Here is a 21685-nt window from a genome sequence, read left to right as displayed (position 1 = left end):
CTAGTTCCGCCGGCTGCTAGGGGCATGAACGCTGATTTACGCCTAGAAGGCGTAAATCAGCGAGATACGCCGATTCACGAACGTACGTGCGCCCGTCGCAGTAAAGATACGCCGTTTACGTAAGGCGATTCCCGGCTAAAGTTAGTCGAACAAATAGCTGGCCTAGTCAATGTTAAGTATGGCCGTCGTTCCCGCGTCGAAATTTAAAAAATTTACGTCGTTTGCGTAAGTCGTCCGTGAATGGGGCTGGATGTAATTTACGTTCACGTCGAAATCAATACGTCCTTGCGGCATACTTTGGAGCAATGCACACTGGCATATGTCCACGGACGGCGCATGCGCCGTTCGTAAAAAACGTCAATCACGTCGGGTCACGAGTAATTTACATAAAACATGCCCCCCTCATCCTCATTTGAATTAGGCGCGCTTAGGCTGGCCCATTTACGCTACGCCGCCGTAACTTAGGAGGCAAGTGCTTTGTGAATACAGAACTTGCCTCTCTGACTTACGGCGGCGTAGCGTAAATACGATACGCTACGCCGCCTTAAAGATGCGGCGGTCTCTCTGAATCCAGCTAATAGTGTATATCTCATTCTGGCTTTACTCACATTTTTACAAAGATATACAGTATATATATATATACAATTTGTTTTACTGTAATCAATAGGAGAGATGTTAGCATTGCCTACTTCATGCACACAAACACAATTTTACAGTAACTGTCTGGAAGCACAATACTCTTGATGATACAAATGGCCCAGTTCTGCTCCAGTGCTTCAATTCAAACACATTCCCAGCAAACCCTCCCTCCCCTGACACCATTTTTCTCTTGGTGTCAGGAAAACTTGTTAGATGTGACTCATGCTGATGGCAGAGGAATGAAGCAGCAGACAGACATGTCAATGAATGCTCTTAATTGAGAGAAGTACACACTGTAGAGGGACATGCGTTGTTCATATTTAATGTCTCAGCTTTGCAACCACTTTATAGTTTAAAGCCACATCGCTCGTGGTGATTGGTCACATTCAGTTGGACCCGTTCTGCTCATTCAGTTCTAATAAATGTCAGGAACAGAGAGGACAATTGGTTCACAGGAGGCATTAAAGAGGTCACCTATGTCAAAGCGGAACACCCGTCCTTAATCGCTTCCCGACCGCCGCACGCACTTTTACGTAGACAGAATGGCATGGCTGCGCAAATGGGATATATATATATACGGGCACAACGCTCCGTGCCCGCGGGAACCGTGCACTCGATGTCCGACGGTGTCCCGCGATCGGGTCACAGAGCTGAAGAACGGGGAGATGTCAGTGTAAACACAACATCTCCCCGTCCTTCCCCTGACATGTCACTGATCGTCTGTTCCCTGTCATCGGGAACAGCGATCAGTGACATGTCACAGTAAGCCACCCCCCCTAACAGTTAGACACACTCTGTAGGTCACACTTAACCCCTTCACCGCCCCCTACAGGTTAACCCCTTCACTGCCAGTGTCATTTTTACAGTAATCAGTGCATTTTTATAGCACTGATCGCTGTAAAAATTACAATGGTGTCATATGTGTCCACCATAATGTCGCAGTCATGATAAAAATCACTGATCGCTGCTATTACTAGTAAAAAAATATATATTAATGAAAATGCCATAAAACTATCCCCTATTTTGTAGACGCTATAACTTTTGCGCAAACCGATCAATAAACGCTTATTGCGGTTTTGTTTACCAAAAATATGTAGAAGAATACGTATCGGCCTAAACTGAGGAAAAACATTTTTTTTTTACATATTTTTGGGGGATATTTATTCTAGCAAAAAGTAAAAAATATATTTTTTTCAAAATTGTCGCTCTTTTTTTGTTTATAGCGCTAAAAATAAAAACCAAGGTGATCAAATACCACCGAAAGAAAGCTCTATTTGTGGGGAAAAAAGGACGTCAATTTTGTTTGGGAGCCACGTCGCACGACCGCGCAATTGTCAGTTAAAGCGACGCAGTGCCGAATCACAAAAAGGGGCAAGGTCCTTAAAGCGGAGGTTCCGCGGTTCCTTGTTTTTTTGTATTTGGGTGCATTTAATGTGCTTACAGATACAAACTTAGCACTCACTTGGTAGCCGCTTAGCACCTTCTCCCATCTTTTTTCGTTCAAATGAAGAAGTTATAAAAACCGATCCTGGACTTTTCCATCTTGCTTGTGGGCATTGTGAAGCCCACAAGCACAGACTTCCGGGTAGTGGTGATGCATTCACTGCAGCATCTCGCGCCCTCGTCACGTGACCCGCTTTTTGAGTCAAGAGACAAGTGAGATAGCGCCAGATTTGGAACATTAGTGGTACAGATCGTCTCCTGGGGATAATGACAGTTAACTCCCAGCACACACTGCGGCGCCGGGGAAAGGGAGAGATACGCCCACTCCCGCGGGGAATGAAACCCGGAAGCCACATAGAATGCAGATTCTAAAGGTAAACATTGACCTACGAAAAAAAAACAAAACTATTGATTGCACATCTATGTATGCTGCTGCCATGAGTGAGACGAAGTTGATATTTAGGGTGAACCTCCGCTTTAACCTGCATAATGGTCCGGGTCTTAAGTGGTTAAAGTTGTAAAGGCAGGTGTCCCAATACTTTTGGTAATATTGTGTATATTGGCTACGAAAAAAAAAAAAATTTAGGGAAAGGAAATATGGGTTACAGGAACTAGACTGGAGTTTTTAATGAAGTAAGTAATAAAAAAATGAAATTACATTTCTTACAGCGAACTCATTATATACCATTCTTTGTCCAGCTATACGGAATGACGCACACGCGGGTCAGCTCAGTGTATCTGTGTCATTTCAATTACCTTTGATGCCAAAAGATACAAGCACGACTGTCTTTTAGGATAAAATTGTGTGAATCATATTCCTGGTAGGAAATCAGATGCCACCGATTTATACGTAGTGTGTAAATGCCATGCAGAATGAGTCATATTCAGCCCTAATAAAAGGCCTAGATGGGCGCGCTGTGTCCCTGCTGAATTATCGCCGCCTCGGCTTGTTTGCTGGGAATGTGTTTGAATTGAAGCACTGGAGCAGAACTGGGCCATTTGTATCATCAGGAGCATCGCACTTCCACACAGTTACTGGAAAATGGCGTTTGTGTGCATGAGGAACATGCGAACATCTCTAATCCTGATAACAGTAAAGAAAAAAAAATGTAATAATAATATATATATATCTTTGTAAAAATGTGAGAATAGCCAGAATAAGATACACGTGTCAAGGGAATCTAATACAGATACAATAGTGTATCTATCGGTGGGCGTAACGTATCTCAGATACGTTACACTGCCGTAAATTAGGGCGCAAGTTCCGTATTCAGAAAGAACTTGCGCCCTAAGTTACGGCGGCGTAACGTATGTGGTCCGGCGTAAGCCCGCCTAATTCAAATGTGGATGATGTGGACGTGTTTTATTTAAATTAATTGTGACCCCACGTATTTGACGTTTTTTACGAACGGCGCATGGGCCTTTCGTGAAAGAATCCCAGTGCGCATGCTCGAAATTACGCCGCAAATCATCAATGCTTTAGACGTGAACGTAACTTACGTACAGCCCTATTCGCGAACGACTTACGCAAACAACGTAATCGACGGGAAATTTGACGCTGGCCCGACGTCCATACTTAAAGCGGAGGTTCACCCATAGCTTACACATTTTCCCCTTAGATTGATGCTCGTTTTGTCTAGGGGAATCGGCTATTTGTTTTAAAATATGATCCGTACTTACCCGTTTACGAGATGCATCTTCTCCGCCGCTTCCGGGTATGGGCTGCGGGACTGGGCGTTCCTATTTTGATTGACAGTCTTCCGAGAGGCTTCCGACGGTCGCATCCATCGCGTCACGATTTTCCGAAAGAAGCCGAACGTCGGTGCGCAGGCGCAGTATAGAGCCGCACCGACGTTCGGCTTCTTTGGGCTACGAGTGATGCGATGGATGCGACTGTCAGAAGCCTCTAGGAAGACTGTCAATCAAGAAGGAACGCCCGCTCCCGAAGACCCATACCCGGAAGCGACGGAGAAGATGCATCTCGAAAACGGGTAAGTACGGATCATATTTTAAAACAAATAGTCGATTCCCCTAGACACAACGAGCAGGAATCTAAGGGGAAAATAGAAAAAAAAAAGCAATTGGGTGAACTCCCGCTTTAACATAGGATACCCCTCATACAGCAGGTGTAACTTCACGCCGGAAAAAAAGCCTAACATAAACTACGTAAAAAAATGCGCCGGGCGGACGTACGTTTCTGAATCGGCGTATCTACCTAATTTAAATATTCCTCGCGTAAATCTACGGAAGCGCCACCTAGCGGCCAGCGTAAATATGCAGCCTAAGGTACGACGGTGTAAGAGACTTACGCCGGTCGGATCTTAGGGAAATCAATGCGTAACTGATTCTATGAGTCAGTCGCATAGATACGACCCCGGAACTCAGAGTTACGACGGCGTATCCGGAGATACGCCGTCGTAACTGCTATCTGAATCCGGCCCTCGGTATCTAAATATAAAACTAAAACATGTAAATAGGTCTGGGTTAGAGCTGCACGATTCTGGCCAAAATGAGAATCACGATTTTTTTGCTTAGAATGAAGATCACGATTCTCTCACGATTCTCACGGCGTAAAATCTTTATATATAAAAAATGTGGGAGAAGTCGCCCGGGGAGGCGCTACATCTCCAACATTCCGGGGAATGCGCAGGGTTCATATTGTGAAGCCTGTGTGGGGTGAAATATGCTCTATGGACAATCTTAAATTGCACCAGCCTGTCTCGAATTGAGACCAAAGTGCGGAAGGGGAGGTCCCACACGTCATCCCAGTCATCAGTATCTAACGTAGGGATGTCACCCTGCCATCTGGATCGCAGCCCATCCAGAGGAGGGAGAGACACAAAGATCAAGTATGAGTACAAGTGCGAGGTGGGTTTCGCATCGCAGCAAAACCTAAGTGTTCTCTCCAACTCCGACTGGGCCACGATGCAGGACGACAGTGGGAACTGTGCCGTAAACACATGTGACAATTGGTGGTATCTAAAAAGATAATGTGGGGGTAGATTAAATGTAGACACAAGCTCTGCAAAGGGTATCAGCTTATTTTGCGAGACGATGTGCAAGATCAATTTGATACCGCACCTCGACCACGCGATCCAAAAAGCTTATAAAAGTGGTCTAAGGTTGGGTTCACCCAGATAGGGGCATTGGGGGAAACCTCGGTGAGTTTGCACTTTTCAATGGCCAGTCCCATCCTCCACGCCTGCAGAGTGGTAAGCATGGAAGGGGTCAGGAGGTATGGCGCGCGGGGGCCCCAAACAGCAAAAACTGAAGGGCCTCCAACGATCCGACCACCGAGGCCTCCAGGGCAGTAGAGGTGTTCGTCCCGTCCGGCCGCAGTCACCAGACCGCAGTCACCAACTGAGTTGCTAGGAAATACTTGTAACAATCGGGGAACGCCATTCCCCCCTGCGTCCGCGGCCTCATCAGAGTCGCTAGCTTGTATCTTGGCAGAGAGGGGCCCCAAATGAAAGAGGAGAAAATCTGGTTCAATTTACAGAAGAAGGACTTGGGCACCCACTGCGGGGAGTGGCGGAAAAGGTATATAAGTTTGGGGACAATTTTCATCTTAAAGCGGTGGTTCCCCCTTAAAAACAACTTTTTTTTATTCCACTGCCCCCCCACATTCCATCACGATTAAGGCACATATTTTTTTTTTCCTGCTGTACATACCTTACTACAGCATATTCACCCGTGCATCCGGGTTGCGAGTCCCGCGGGAGTGGGCGTTCCTCACATGCTGTTGATTGACGTTTTGCCCAAAAACAAGCTCTCCCCCCGTCGCGTAAGCCGCGTCACGGTTGGCGAAAGGAGCCGAACGGCGAGTCGGCGCTATACTGCGCATGCGCATCGCCGTTCGGCTCCTTTCGCCAATCGTGACGCGGCTTACGCGACGGGGGGAGAGCTCGTTTTTGGGCAAAACGTCAATCAACAGCATGTGAGGAACGCCCACTCCCGCGGGACTCGCAACCCGGATGCACGGGTGAATATGCTGTAGTAAGGTATGTACAGCAGGAAAAAAAAAATATGTGCCTTAATCGTGATGGAATGTGGGGGGGCAGTGGAATAAAAAAAAGTTGTTTTTAAGGGGGAACCACCGCTTTAATAAGATTAACCCTCCCCAAACAGACAGCGGGAGATTACTCCAAGCCTCTTCTCCGATGCAGCCAGCGAGTTGAGAAGCGGGGTGAGGGTCCGAAGATGACTTCTCACCAGGTGGGGCCTCTAGTAATCTGGGGGGCCCTCCGCAGCTTTGCGGGGCCCTAAGCGGCTTGCATAGTGAGCCTATAGGGCGGATCGGCCCTGAGCGGAGAGCAGGACATCTTATATTTCAATAGCTATGTGTTCCCCGCCGTGGTCAAATCACCCGCTGATCAACTAGATGGCGGTGGTGGTGGCGGGGGGGCTCTCTTTGCCTACACAGTTGGCCACTGGGGACAGACAAAAGGCTGCATTTTCGGACACAATTGGGGACACAAGGCTGCATTTTGGGACACAAGGCTGCAATTGGGGACACAAGGCTACACATGGCTGCATTTGAGGACACAAGGCTACATTTGGGGACACATGGACACATTTTAAAAAAAGTATCGTTAATCGATATCGGCGAGTACTTGAAAAAAAGTATTGGTACTTGTACTCGGGCCTAAAAAAGTGGTATCGGGACAATACTATCGAAGATTCCGATGAATTCCATCAGAGTTTAGATATAGAACATGTTCTATTTTTCTCCGATGGAATTCCGTCAGAATTCGGATGAAATTTGCCTGATCGTGTGTACGCGGCATAAGTGTAGCAATATGGTTACATTTAATGAAGGTACAAAATTTAGCAACATATTGCTACACTTAGAGGCGCCTCTCTTCTCTTTTATACTCTGGAGCTCCTGCTGGATTTTGCTTCTAATCCCCTTGGGGTGGCTTCCATTTGTGAATGGACATTTTATGGTTACATCACCGATCACATTGCTATAATCTTTTTATATGGACTATAAACTGAAGGACATGTGAATAAATGGTTGTGGAACAAATCATTTGAGTTTCCATCATTTCTTATGGGGAAATTCGCTTTGATATACAAGTGCTTTGGATTACAAGCATGTGTCTGGAACGAATTATAGGTGGTTAACACAAGCAAACCCACCTCAGCATGGTAAAAGGGTTCATAATTGCGAATATCCTCACATGAACCTTCTCCTATTATCATACCGCGCAGACGCTTCCGATTCATTCTAGACACGTCCCTTGTGATTGCATTAGCCCACATGAAAAATATTTCTGGACTTTTGAAGGAATACACAAGTGAATCAAAGGGCGTCTTATCAATTTGCATGGAGTTGCTTTCTGTAAGCCATGCTCTAAAATTCCTCTACCGTATCTCTGTCCTAATGCAATGCAAATGAAGTAAAATGTCTGACTAGTCATCCCTGAGGATCTTCTCTGATTATTCCTGCATTATTTACAGAAGCCAAAGCACAGCCATCATATACGGGGTTTATGTCCCTTTTTGCATTGGCAGCTTTACAACTGTCATGTATTCCTTCGACTTCTAATGGACTGTTGGCAGTGCCAGTGTAAAGTCAACAGAGCTCAGTATAGACCACTACATGGGATGTATGTGTCTTTCTCTACTGCTGGAGGACCAGAAGCCTTTCTGCTGTCTATTCATATTTAACTTTCCCATGGAGGCATTTAAAGCAGAATGTTTAATTATTTCTGAGTATAAGGAAAGAGGCAGGAGGCTTTTAATGGCCCTACATAAAATTCAGCCATTGCTGTAGTCAGACTCCTGTAAAGGTGCTAATAGTCATCCAGATGTGGCTGAACATCTGATCCCCCCTGAGCCGCCATCTCTCTTGGCCACCAGGCAAGCAAACAGTATATGCGAGTTTAGCTAAGTTATCACTCTGGATAATGGCGATGTAGGAAGAATCACAAGTTGGGAACCAGTGGCGGCTGGGGGGCGCAAATAAACTGGGAAAAAAAAACATCAATTTCAGCCACTGTGCCCATCAAACACAGCTACTGTGCCAAATGCAGCTACTCTGCCATCAAACACAGCCACTGTACCCATAAATTGTCGCCACTGTGCCATCAAACGCAGCTACTGTACCCATTAATTGCTGCCAGTTTGTCCATCAATTGCCGCTACTGTGCCCCATCAAATGCTGCCAGTGTGCCCATCAATTGCCGCTACTGTTTCCCATCAAATTCTGCCAGTGTGCCCATCAATTGCCACTACTTTTCCCCATCAGATGCTGCCAGTGTGCCTATCAATTGGCGCTACTGTGCCCCATTAAATGCTGCCAGTGTGCCCATCAATTGCCACTACTGTGCCTTATCAGATGCTGCCAATGTGCCCATCAAATTCCACTACTGTGCCCCATCAGATGCTGTCAGTGTACTCGTCAATTGCCGCAACTGTGTGCCATCAGATGCTGCCTGACACTTACCTGTCTCAGAGCGGGTTTAGGGCGGTCTCCTGTATGTTCTCCATGTCTTCCTCCGTCCTCTCTTAGGCCTTGTACACACGGTCGGACCAAACCGATGTGACTGGTCCGTCGGACCGTTTTCATCGGTTCACCTCTGAAGTTGCCGTACGGCCTGATGTGTGTACACACCGTCAGTCCAAAATCCGATCGGGTCAGAACGCGGTGACGTCAAACACACGACGTGCTGAATAAAACGAAGTTCAATGCTTCCAAGCATGCGTCGACTTGATTCTGAGCATGCGCGGGTTTTGAACCGATGCTTTTCTGTACTAACCATTGGTTTGGTCCGATGGGGCAGCGGTCCATCGGTTTGGTTTTGAAGCATGTTTTAAATGAATGATCATACGTTTTTTTTTTTTGCATGCTAGTCTCCAGATCAAAAATGAAGAGGTTACTAAAGTAAGATAATTCTCGTACAACAGACTACAAATTCAGAAGTGATGTCATGTGTTGTATTGTATTTGTATTGTTATTTCGGATGAAAACTGTACTGATTAAACAAAAATCGTATCATCTGGTATCGTGGCAGCACAGTGGTGCAGTGAATAGCACTTTCGCCTAGCAGCAAAAGGTTCGCTGGTTCGAATCCCAACCACGACACCATCTGCCTGGAGTCTGCATGTTCTCCCTGTGTCTGCGTGGGTTTCCTCCGGGTACTCCGGTTTCCTCCCACACTCCAAAGACATGCTGGTAGGTAAATTGGATCTCGTCCAAATTGGCCCAGTATATATATATGTATATATGTGTGTATGACTGTGTGTCCCTAGCGTGTCATGATCCTACGGGGTAAAAATGACCGCACCAGCCAAGCAGATACTGGTTGGAAAAAGCGCCCAGAGGCGATTCAGTTCGCATGCGTTGCGCTATACAAGTCATTCATTCATTCATTCATTCATTCATCGTACGAGAACATTTTTCATGTTTGTCCCTTGAGAAAATTTTGGACGAAAGCTGTGTACTAACGATCAGATTGTCGTCCCTTTTGTTCTGGTGTAAATACTAGGGTTGTCCCGATACCGATACTAGTATCGGGACCGATACCGAGCATTTGCGCGAGTACTTGTACTCGCGCAAATGCTCCCGATGCCAGATCCGATACTTTTCATGAGAGCTGGGGGAAGAGCGGGGTGGTGACCCAGCGGAGAGCGGGCGGAGAGAGAGGTGGGGGGTAGAGAGCAGGCGGAGAGCAGAGTAAGAGGGGCGGGAGGCGGGTAAGTCGAATAGGCGGAGGAGGACGGCCGGGTACTGTCATAGGCGGACGAGGATGGGCGGGTACTGATTCCGGACTGTGATAGGCGGAGGTGGATGGCCGACACTGAGCTGTCCAGGTGCTTAACATGCGGCCTGCGCTCACCTTCTGGGAGGTGAAGGAATGAGTCCATATCGCTCGATCAGCCGCACTGTTCTCCATCTCAGCCGGGGGGGGAGCAGAGCTCTTCACCGGAGCCGGAGCCGTTACCTGCCGCACAGCATTGTGGGAGAGCCGATCAGCAGGTTGCTCCTTGTGCTTCTTCCTTCTCTGGAATGCTGGGACGGGACTGGCTTATTAGCACTAGACTCTTGTTTGGACAGATTTAAGTGAGTTATTCCTAAGAATTACAGACCTACAATGTAAAACGCCAAATTTCCATGCAAAATAATGGTACCGCTTTCAGCACCTAAAATCTGAAATAATCATACCGCCAGGGAGGTTAATGTTCATGTGCGTGTAAAGACAGGCGTCCCAATACTTTTCACAATATAGTGTATTTACCAAGAAAATTGGTGACTTGTTCAATTCCTATTCTTACCGGCTGTATATGGTAAAGACCGGCATATATAGGCCCGGATTCACAAAGCACTTGCGCCGACGTATCTGGAGATACGCCGCGTAAGTGCACATATGCGCCGTCGTATCTATGCGCCGTGCTCACAAACTGAGATACGCCTAAAAATAGGCTTCATCCGACCGACGTAACTTGCCTACGCCGGTGTATCGTGGGCGCATATTTACGCTGGACGCATGTGGCGCTCCCATTGATTTCCTATTCAAATATGTAAATGAGGGAGATACGTCGATTCACGAACGTAATTGCGCCCGGCGCATAATATACGCGATTTGCGTGAGTCGTACGTTCGGCGTAAAGTTATTCCCCATTTATGAGACGCAACCCATGCAAAGTTATGGACCAGGGAACACAAGCCGTCGTATCTTTTGTTGTTTACGTTGTACGTGAATATGACTAGGCGTAGGTTACGTTCACGTCGTAGGCAGGTATTCGGCGTATCTTAGGGAGTAGTTCCGACGTGATTCTGAGCATGCGCACTGGATGCGCCCACGGGACGGCGCATGCGCCGTTCGTTATTCGTATCTTTATGGCGCTCGGCCCATCATTTGCATGGGGTCACGCCTCATTTTCATTTCTCACGCCCACTTCAACTTACGACGATTTACGCCTAAGAAACCCAGCGCAGATTTGGTGGCAAGTGCTTTGTGAATCCAGTGCTTGCCTCTCTGCGCTGCGTTGGCGTAGCGTAAAGAAGATACGCTACGGCGGCATAAATATGCGCCGCTGTCTGTGAATCCGGGCCTATGTGTTTCTCAAGAAAGGAAAATTTAGCAGGACACACCACAAACAATTTATGGTTTGAGTTCCATTTCAATCTTGTAATGAAAGTTGAATCTTCTTGCTTTCACTGGACCGGTTGTGATTATCTCATTTGTAATAATCTGATTTCTTTTCCTTTTTTTTCCTGTGTAGTGGTCTGAACTTCATTGATTTGATGGTCCGACAAGGAAACATTGACAATCCTCCGAAGACTCCACTGGTCCCTGGTTTTGAGCTATCTGGGATAGTTGAGGCTCTTGGAGCCAATGTGACCGGCTTTGAGGTATTATTTTATTTATGTCAGATATAAAAAAAAAATTATGCTTTCTTTATAAAATAAGAAAATGTATTAACCACTTAACCCCCGGACCATATTGCTGCCCAAAGACCAGAGCACTTTTTGCGATTCTGGACTGCGCCGCTTTAACTGACAATTGCGCGGTCGTGCGACGTGGCTCCCGAGCAAAATTGGCGTCCTTTTTTTCCCACAAATAGAGCTTTATTTTGGTGGTATTTGATCACCTCTGCGGTTTTTATTTTTTGCGCTATAAACAAAAAAAGAGCGACAATTTTGAAAAAAATATTTATTTTTTTACTTTTTGCTGTAATAAATATCCCCCAAAAATATATAAAAAAATATATAAAAAAACATTTTTTTTCCTCAGTTTAGGCCGATACGTATTCTTCTACATATTTTTCGTAAAAAAAAAAAACGCAATAAGCGTTTATTGATTGGTTTGCGCAAAAGTTATAGCGTTTACAAAATAGGGGGTATTTTTATGGCATTTTTATTAATATATTTTTTTTACTAGTAATAGCGGCGATCAGCGATTTTTTTTCGGTACTGCGACATTATATCGGACACTTTTTGGGACCATTGGCATTTTTATAGCGATCAGTGCTATAAAAATGCATTGAACAAAACATGATATTCAAGCGCACTCCCTGTAGATGTCTAAGGTTCACAAAAAACTAGTATTACTTGGAATGGGAATAGGGGCCAAGAAAAATGTTGAAGAACTGAACTGTAAAATAAACAAAATTGAAGCTGAAAAATGAAGATAAAAATAAAAATAAAAATAAAAATAAAAGTGTGAATAAAAATAAAAATAAATATGAAAATAAAAATGGAGATAAAAATAAAATAAAACTAAAAATAAAAATAAAATAAAGAAAAAGAAAAAATAATAATAAAATGAAACTAAGACTAGAGTCTAAAGGAAGCCAGTGCTACAAAGTGGATATTAAAGTCCATCAATTGTCCATGGCATTGTATGACTACTTTACTATTGCCTTGCTTTGGATGGCTGCCAGCTGACAGATGAAGTGATCTGTATAGAAGCAAAGAAAAGACAAATGCAGCGCCTTCTAAGCGTAGCAAGCTCGTTTAATACTGGTAATATGTGTAAAAAGCTATAAAAAGCCTACTCACAAACACAAATGAATATAGGCAAGGTGGTTGTAAGAATCATCCGCATGGTGTAGCCGGTGTGCGTACGATGTCCTAATGCAGGCAGCGCGGTGATGTTGTTCTCTGAAAGGCAGCCGCTACAGGGACCAAGACGCTCTCGGAACCTTCACGCTGGAATCAGGTATCCACTGCGGACTGCAAGTGACGTCACTTCCGGATGCGGGAGGTGAACGCGTCTTGGTCCCTGTAGCTGCTGCCTTGCAGAGAACAACATCACCGCGCTGCCTGCATTAGGACATCGTACGCACACCGGCTACACCATGCGGATGATTCTTACAACCACCTTGCCTATATTCATTTGTGTTTGTGAGTAGGCTTTTTATAGCTTTTTACACATATTACCAGTATTAAACGAGCTTGCTACGCTTAGAAGGCGCTGCATTTGTCTTTTCTTTATAAAAATGCATTGGATTACTATAAAAATGCCACTGGCAGTGAAGGGGTTAACACTAGGGGGCGGGGAAGGGGTTAAGTATGTCCCTGGGTGTGTTCTTACTGTGGGGGGGTGGTCTCACTAGGGGAAACACTGATCCTCTGTTCATACATTGTATGAACAGAAGATCAGCATTTCCCCTGCTGATAGGACCGAGAGCTGTGTGTTTACACACACAGCTCCCGTGCCCCGCTCTGTAACGAGCAATCGCGGGTGCCCAGCGGCGATCGAGCCCGCCGGGCACACGCACGGGAGTCGGGGGCGAGCGGGGGGCGCACGCGCCCCTAGTGGCCGCTCGAAGAGCCGATGTAATATGACGGGCTCTCGCCCAGGAGAGCCGACCTGCCGCCGGCTGGTCGGCTAGTAGTTAGAGCATACAAACGTCAGATATCATTTGACATGTGGGTGTATCTTTAGCCAAAACATCTTTTTTTTTTTTTTTTGCTAGAGTAGAGAACAGTTATGCCACGTACACACGATCGGAAATTCCGACAACAAAACCGTGGATTTTTTTTTCCGACGGATGTTGGCTCAAACTTGTCTTGCATACACACGGTCACACAAATGTTGTCGGAAATTCCAAACGTGTGTACGCGGCATTAAAACCCTTTTCAGGTTTTTATCACTTTATGAATGCAGCCGCCATATTTGCATGCTGTCTGGTTCTGAAAGCTTTCGCACCATCACAGGCAGTTGAGTGATTTTGCCCCAAAATGACTGGGTGTTGTATACTGCTGCTCATGATCCCCTAATCCAGAGGTTCTCAACCTGGGGGTCGGGACCCCCTCGGGGGTCAAATTACTATTTTCCAGGGGTCACCGAATCCTGGGCTGTTCCTGAAGCCCGCACTTCTCTCCCTGCCTTTTCGCGGCCGCCCAGCAGGACTGTTCTTGGAGCCTGCAGCCTTCCCCACTCTGCCTCTTCGCAGCCACCCATTTAGTTCACCGCATGGGTGGGGGGAGAGACTAGAGGTCAGCTGACTGATGAGGAATGTGAAGGGGGAGGAGCCGGAAGAGACCCCATCTCCTGTTTTTGGCATAGGTGTCACTGCTGCGAGACACTACATAGCTGGAGACACGGTGGGTAACACTACCAGGCTGTGATTAGAGTTGCCATTAAAAGTCCCCATTGCAGTTCTCAGATTAGCAGATGACCTTGATCAAGAGCCCCTAAGTTGACTGATCAGAACTCCCACCCAGCACTGCCACTGGTACCCATCCCCCCCGCCAGCACTGCCACTCATCCCAACTCCCCGCCATCCCAATTCTCTACAAATAGAGAATACATGGAAGGGAGAGGAAAAGGGGGAGAAAGAAAGAGAGAAAGAAAGATGGGGGGGGGAGAGAGAAAGAAAGATGGGGGGGAGAGATAAAGAAAGAAAGATGTGTACTTCATTCAATTAAGAGCATTCATTGATATTTCTGTCTGCTGCTTCATTCCTCTGCCATCAGCATGAGTCACATCTAACAAGTTTTCCTGACACCAAGAGAAAAATGGTGTCAGGGGAGGGAGGGTTTGCTGGGAATGTGTTTGAATTAAAGCACTGGAGCAAAACGGGGCCATTTGTATCATCAGGAGTATTGTATTGTGCTTCCAGCCAGTTACTGTAAAACAGTGTTTGTGTGCATGAAGTAGGCAATGCTAACATCTCTCCTCCTGATTACAGTAAAAAAAAAATGTATATATATACTGTATATCTTTGTAAAAATGTGAGAATAGCCAGAATGAGATATACACTCTATTACCAAAAGTATTGGGACACCTGCCTTTACACGCACATTAACTTTAAAGTGGTTGTAAACCATAAAGAACTTGGCACACCTGTAGCCTCAGTTCTCCTCTACAAGTGTGCAAAGTTTGCTGTCAGGGGGACCTACGGCCGGGGAGCACCAATTTTTCAAAGCCGGGCGCCCCTTCCATAGACTCCCATGTTAAACTTAAGTCTAATGATGGACACAGTGAGGCATAGGCACAGTGGGGCATGGGCACAGTGAGGCATAGGCACAGTGGGGCATGGGCACAGTAAGGCATGGGCACAGTGAGGCATGGGCACAGTGAGGCATGGGCACAGTGAGGCATGGACACAGTGAGGCATGGGCACAGTGAGGCATGCACATGGGCACAGTGAGGCTTGGACACAGTGAGGCATGGGCACAGTGAGGCATGGGCACAGTGAGGCATGGGCACAGTGAGGCATTAACATGGGCACAGTTAGGCATGTATACAAGAACAAGTCTCCTGCGCTCTGATATTTTATAGAGAGTACTATGAAGTGGTGCAGTTCAATTAAAAGTTATCATCTAGAGTCTTGCAGCCCTCCTCAGAATCGTGGGAATTCATGAAACTATAAAAGAGAAGAAAGAGAGCGGAGGGCGCACCGACCTAGTGTGATACTGATAAAATTTATTTATTCCAATAGTAAAATCAATGGTTATACTCACAAAATTGGAGTTAAAAACAGGCTTTAAAAATAAGTACAGCAGATGTCCAGCATCGTCAGTGGAACACGAATAATCGTTTGAACCAATCAGTAGATGTAAAAGCTGACGCGTTTCGGGGGCGTACCCCTTTCCTCAGAGCTAACGTGGTCTGCAGTGGGTTGTTCCACTGACGATGCTGGACATCTGCTGTACTTATTTTTAAAGCCTGTTTTTAACTCCAATTTTGTGAGTATAACCATTGATTTTACTATTGGAATAAATAAATTTTATCAGTATCACACGAGGTCGGTGCGCCCCCCCCACAGTTAGGCATGGACACAGTGAGGCATGGACACAGTGAGGCATGGGCACAGTGAGGCATGGTCACAGTGAGGCATGGGCACAGTGAGGCATGCACATGGACACAGTGAGGCATGGGCACAGTGAGGCATGGGCACAGTGAGGCATGCACATGGGCACAGTGAGGCATGGACATGGGCACAGTAAGGCATGGACACAATGAGGCATGCACATGGACACAGTGAGGCATGCACATGGACACAATGAGGCATGCACATGGGCACAGTGAGGCATGCACATGGGCACAGTGAGGCATGGACATGGGCACAGTAAGGCATGGACACAATGAGGCATGCACATGGACACAGTGAGGCAAAGTGAAGCACAGTGAGGCATGCAGATGGACACCCTAGGTTTATACTCGAGTCAATGAGTTTTCCCAGTTTTTTATGATAAAATTAGGTGCCTCGGCTTATATTCGGGTCGGCTTATACTCAAGTATCTACGGTAAGTCTGATGTTAAAATAAGCAGAACAGAAAAGAACAAGTTAATCAGTCCTGGTCCTGGGTACTTACATACTTCAGAGTATAAGAGTATGTGGTATGGGTAAGGCCAGGGTCAGCAAAACGACTTTCTTCTTGATTGCATTTATATCATGTGTCATTATTCTATACACAATATGCACCGTTATAATGGATGATATGCATTTATATTTATGCATCAATAATCATGTTTCAATTACTCAGACCTAACCTGTCAACAACCTAATCCAAAGTCCCAACTTCCTTTTCTTTGTTCATACAAACCAGGGATGGAGTCACAGACGTGCTTCATTCAAAGTCCCAAAAATCGCCCATTTTTTTCGAACTTCGTCTTCACCATGCCTAGAAGCCGTAGATCGGCGTATCTTTGCACGGGCGTAACGTATCCGATTTACGTTACGCCTCCGCAACTTAGACGGGCAAGTGCTGTATTCTCAAAGCACTTGCTCCGTAAGTTGCGGCGGAGTAGCGTAAATAGGCCGGCGTAAGCACGCCTAATTCAAATTTGGAACAGGGGGGCGTGTGTTATGTAAAATAACCATGACCCGACGTGATTGACGTTTTTCACGAACGGCGCATGCGCCGTCCGTGGACATATCCCAGTGTGCATTGCTCCAAATACGCCGCAAGGACGTATTGGTTTTGACGGCCCCATTCACGGACGACTTACGCAAACGACGTAAAATATTCAAAATTCGACGCGGGAACGACGTCGATACTTAACATTGGTACGCCACCATATAGCAGGGGTAACTTTACGCCGGGAAAAGCCTAACGTAAACGGCGTATCTGTACTGCGTCGGCCGGGCGTACGTTCGTGAATTCGCGTATCTAGCTGATTTACATATTTCTAGGCGTAAATCAGCATAAACGCCCCTAGCGGCCAGCGTAAATATGCAGTTACGACCAGACGGCGTAAGAGACTTACGCCAGTCGGATCTAATAGAAATCTATGCGTAACTGATTCTAAGAAACAGTCGCATAGATACGACGGAACAACTCAGAGATATGACGGCGTATCTGGAGATACGCCGTCGTATCTCCTTTGTGAATCTGGTCCTAAATGTTTTCTGCCATGTAATTGGCTGATTAGAAATGTGTGTTACCAAGCAATTGAAGAGGTGCACCCAATAAAGTGCCCGGTGAGTGTACTTTGACACTACCTGAGGGGTACGTTCACATTGGAGGCAGGTTTGAAATCGTGCGAGTTTCATTGCGAGTTCGGGGACGATTTGAAAGACATCTGTGTGGGTTCATCAAATCGCACGTATCAGAAGTGGTGTTAGCAGCAATAGGCTGCACTTTTGCATGCGGTTTGACATGTCAAATGGCTACGATGTGAGCAGGGGGTGGGGGGTTGGGGCGAATGGTTCTCTTTCGGGAATATACAGTAGACATTTCTAACCTTTTTATTAGGGTTATCCCGATACCGATACCAGTATCGGTATCAGGACCGATACCGAGTATTTGCGGGAGTACTTGTACTCCCGCAAATACCCCCGATGCCTAAATAGAATACTTTCCCCGTCGCCGCCGTATATCGCAAATGCGCCACTGCCGCCTTAATCACCGTGCGGCGAACATTACAGGCACCTTTAGTTTGAATAGCTGTTTTGCCCGCCGCGCCTTATATAGACACTCCCCCTTGGACGGATCTGTCCAATCCCGAGCAAGGGGGAGTGTCCTTTACACGGCGTGGCAGGGAGAACAGCTATTCAAACGAAAGCTGCCTGTAATGTTCGCCGCACAGTGATTAACGCGGCGGCGGCATCATCATTAGGTATGGGGGACATGGCTGCATATGTTTGGGGACATGGCTGGATATATGTGGGGGGACATGGCTGCATATATGGGGGACATGGCTGCATATATGTGGGGGGACATGGCTGCATTTATGTGGGGGGACATGGCTGCATTTATGTGGGGGGACATGGCTGCATTTATGTGGGGGGACATGGCTATATTTATGTGGGGGGACATGGCTGCATATATGGGGGACATGGCTGCATATATGGGGGACATGGCTGCATATGTGGGGGGACATGGCTGCAATATGTGGGGGGACATGGCTGCAATATGTGGGGGGACATGGCTGGATATATGTGGGGGGACATGGCTGGATATATGTGGGGGATATGGCTGCATATATGTGGGGGACATGGCTGCATATGTGGGGGGACATGGCTGCATTTGTGGTGGGACATGGCTGCATTTGTGGGGGGGACATGGCTGTATTTGTGGGGGGGACATGGCTGCATTTGTGGTGGGACATGGCTGCATATGTGGGGGGACATGGCTGCATTTGTGGGGGGGACATGGCTGCATTTGTGGGGGGGACATGGCTGCATTTGTGGGGGGGACATGGCTGCATTTGTGGGGGGACATGGCTGCATTTGTGGGGGGGACATGGCTGCATTTGTGGGGGGGACATGGCTGTATTTGTGGGGGGGACATGGCTGCATTTGTGGTGGGACATGGCTGCATATGTGGGGGGACATGGCTGCATTTGTGGGGGGGACATGGCTGCATTTGTGGGGGGGGACATGGCTGCATTTGTGGGGGGACATGGCTGCATTTGTGGGGGGACATGGCTGCATTTGTGGGGGGGACATGGCTGCATTTGTGGTGGGACATGGCTGCATATGTGGGGGGACATGGCTGCATTTGGGGACACATTTAAAAAAAAGTATCGGTATTCGGTATCGGCGAGTACATAAAAAAAAAGTATCGGTACTTGTACTCGGTCCTAAAAAAGTGGTATCGGGACAACCCTACTTTTTATAAAGCCTATGAAAGAAGGACTGCCTGTGCTTCAATCCTAGGACAAATCTGCTTATTGACGGGTAACGAGGAAACGATTTATTAAAACGTTTCCCACGCGTCTTCTTTTGGTTGCAATGTGGAAAATATTTGCTATGGGATTGTGCACAGTAGAGCTTGTCAATAAATACGCCTTCGCAGTGATTGAGTCGTCTCATTAACCAAGCCGTCAGTGTGGAACTTTCTAGACCATCGGTAATCAGAGGAAAGGAGCTCGGAGAAGTGTCAGTAATTAGGGGAGAGGCAGGAGAAGACATCGGGTGCTCCTTTTTCAGTTATAATTAAAGTCAGACACATCTTCCTTCTCCATAGCAACCTTCTTGGTAAAACGAATTGCGGCCGCTCGCGGCAGGGCGGTAATTAAAAACGTGACCACAGAGCACATCTGACCTTTCTGCTGCAGAGCCAACAAGGGGAAGCGGCATTACGATCTTTTCTGCTGCTCAGAAGTCAAGTCTATAATCCTTCGTACAATTAGATCTGCGCTACAAGAATAAAGAGGCATCAATCACAACAAATGAGACTCTGATAAAGACACCTTTAGCTGCTGCAAATCTTCTGGGAAGTCGAGATAATACAAACAGAGAAGGAAAAAGTCCCACTTGTAGACTAATATTGAGACTATTCTCCAGGGGGATATAAAAGACTCAAGTTAACATGAGACTAAACAAACAGGCCCGGATTCACATACAGCAGCGCATATTTATGCCGCCGTAGCGTATCTCCTTTACGCTACGCCGACGCAGCGCAGAGAGGCAAGCACTGGATTCACAAAGCCAGTGCTACCAAAACTGCACTGGGTTTTCTAGGCGTAAGCCAGCGTAGGTAGAAGTGGGCGTGAGCCATGCAAATGAGGCGTGACCCCATGCAAATGATGGGTCGAGCGCCAGACAGATACTTATAACGAACGGCGCATGCGCCGTCCCGTGGACGCATCAAAATCAGTGTATTCCAATGAGGAACAAGAGGGGGTGGGGCTCAGGTGCCCCCGTAGCAAGCTGCTTGCTGTGGGGGAACTCAATAGGAAGGAGGGGCCAGGAGCGCCAAAGACAGACCCGAGAATAGGGGGATCCAGGCTGCTCTGTGCAAAACCACTACACAGAGCAGGTAAATATAACATGTTTGTTATTTTTTAAACAAACAAACAAAAAAGACTTTAGTATCACTTTAAATACATTAACAAATTAATGCCAAACCCCAGCTAATACTTTCATAGGCAGTTACCTATTTTTCCTTTTGGGATAAAGATTTTATTTAAACAAATAAAAGCTGACCATTTTAAGCACCACTGTCAGTGTTAAAGCGGTGGTTCACCCTAATGAAACATTTTTTTTTTATAGCATTAAATTAGGCATAGTAGCGCGAGCTACAGTATGCCTGTATTGATTTTTTTAGCCCGGTACTCACTGTGCAATCCTCTATAGAAGATTCCGACTCCCCGCGGGGAATGGGCGTTCCTATCAAGAGGGAGGATGATTGACGGCCGGCTATGGCACGTCACGCTTCTCCGGAAATAGCCGAAATAGGACTTGGCGCTTCACGGCGCCTGCGCATAGTCTGTGCGCAGGCGCCGTATAGCGCCGTGAAGAGCCGAGACCTGTTCCGGCTATCTTCGGGGAGCGTGACGTGTCATAGCCGGCCGTCAATCATCCTCCCTCTTGATAGGAACGCCCATTCCCCGCGGGGAGTCAGAATCTTCTATACAGGATTGCACAGTGAGTACCGGGCTAAAAAAATCAATACAGGCATACTGTAGCTCGCGCTACTATGCCTAATTTAATGCTCAAATGTTGTTAGTGTGGGTGAACCACCGCTTTAAATGGTCTGCCTCGTCCCTCTAACTGCAAGAGAGCGTTATCTGCTGAAAAACAACAGACTTACTGGCTTGATCTCCAGTTGAAAAAATAGAAGAACAGGAAATGAATGCAGCCATCACATCTAAGAATTGATAAGCTGCAATATAATAAATGTTTTCTTATGTGTTTAATACCTCTTTAATACAGCTTACACACGTTGAAAAGATTCCCTGAGCACTATGGGAAAGCACAGAAGGTATTTCCATGTATGTTTCTCTATCTCTGATTGAAACCTCCTGATATGGCAGTGCAGAAGATTAGAAAATGTGTTTACTTTGTATCACTGGTCTGTAAATAACCATTCTGTGTTATATATTTTTTTACTCTAGATTGGGGACAGAGTCATGGCCTTTGTCAACTACAACGCATGGGCAGAAGTGGCCTGCACCCCCGCAGAGTTTGTCTATAAGATCCCAGATGGGATGAGCTTCTCAGAAGCAGCTGCCTTCCCTATGAACTTTGTCACAGCCTACATGATGCTCTTTGAGGTGGCCAATCTCAGGGAAGGGATGTCTGTCCTTGTCCACTCTGCTGGTGGAGGAGTGGTAAGTGATTTGTTTAATGCCCAATTACGGGGAAAAATCAAAGTTAACTTGTACGTTGTATATGACTTAAAGTGAAAAAATAAAAAAGAGGCGCCTCTCGTATAGGACTTAAAGTGATACTAAACACACAGGCCCAG

The 21685-nt window shown here is 46.5% G+C and overlaps 1 protein-coding gene across 1 annotated transcript in view; it reads left to right on the top strand.

Annotated features, from left to right (window-relative positions):
• VAT1L (vesicle amine transport 1 like) overlaps nucleotides 1-21685 on the top strand; it is a 77717-nt gene that overhangs the window by 22481 nt on the left and 33551 nt on the right. Inside the window, exons 2-3 of the mRNA XM_040329194.1 lie at nucleotides 11314-11443; nucleotides 21333-21548. Coding sequence (XP_040185128.1) covers nucleotides 11314-11443; nucleotides 21333-21548 — 346 coding nt within the window. The remainder of the gene's footprint in view (nucleotides 1-11313; nucleotides 11444-21332; nucleotides 21549-21685) is intronic.

This window comes from Rana temporaria, chromosome 11 (assembly GCF_905171775.1).
Source record: "Rana temporaria chromosome 11, aRanTem1.1, whole genome shotgun sequence".
NCBI lineage: Eukaryota > Metazoa > Chordata > Amphibia > Anura > Ranidae > Rana > Rana temporaria.
The sequence above is the reverse complement of the archived record's forward strand: the minus strand, read 5'-3'. Positions and strand labels throughout refer to the sequence as shown.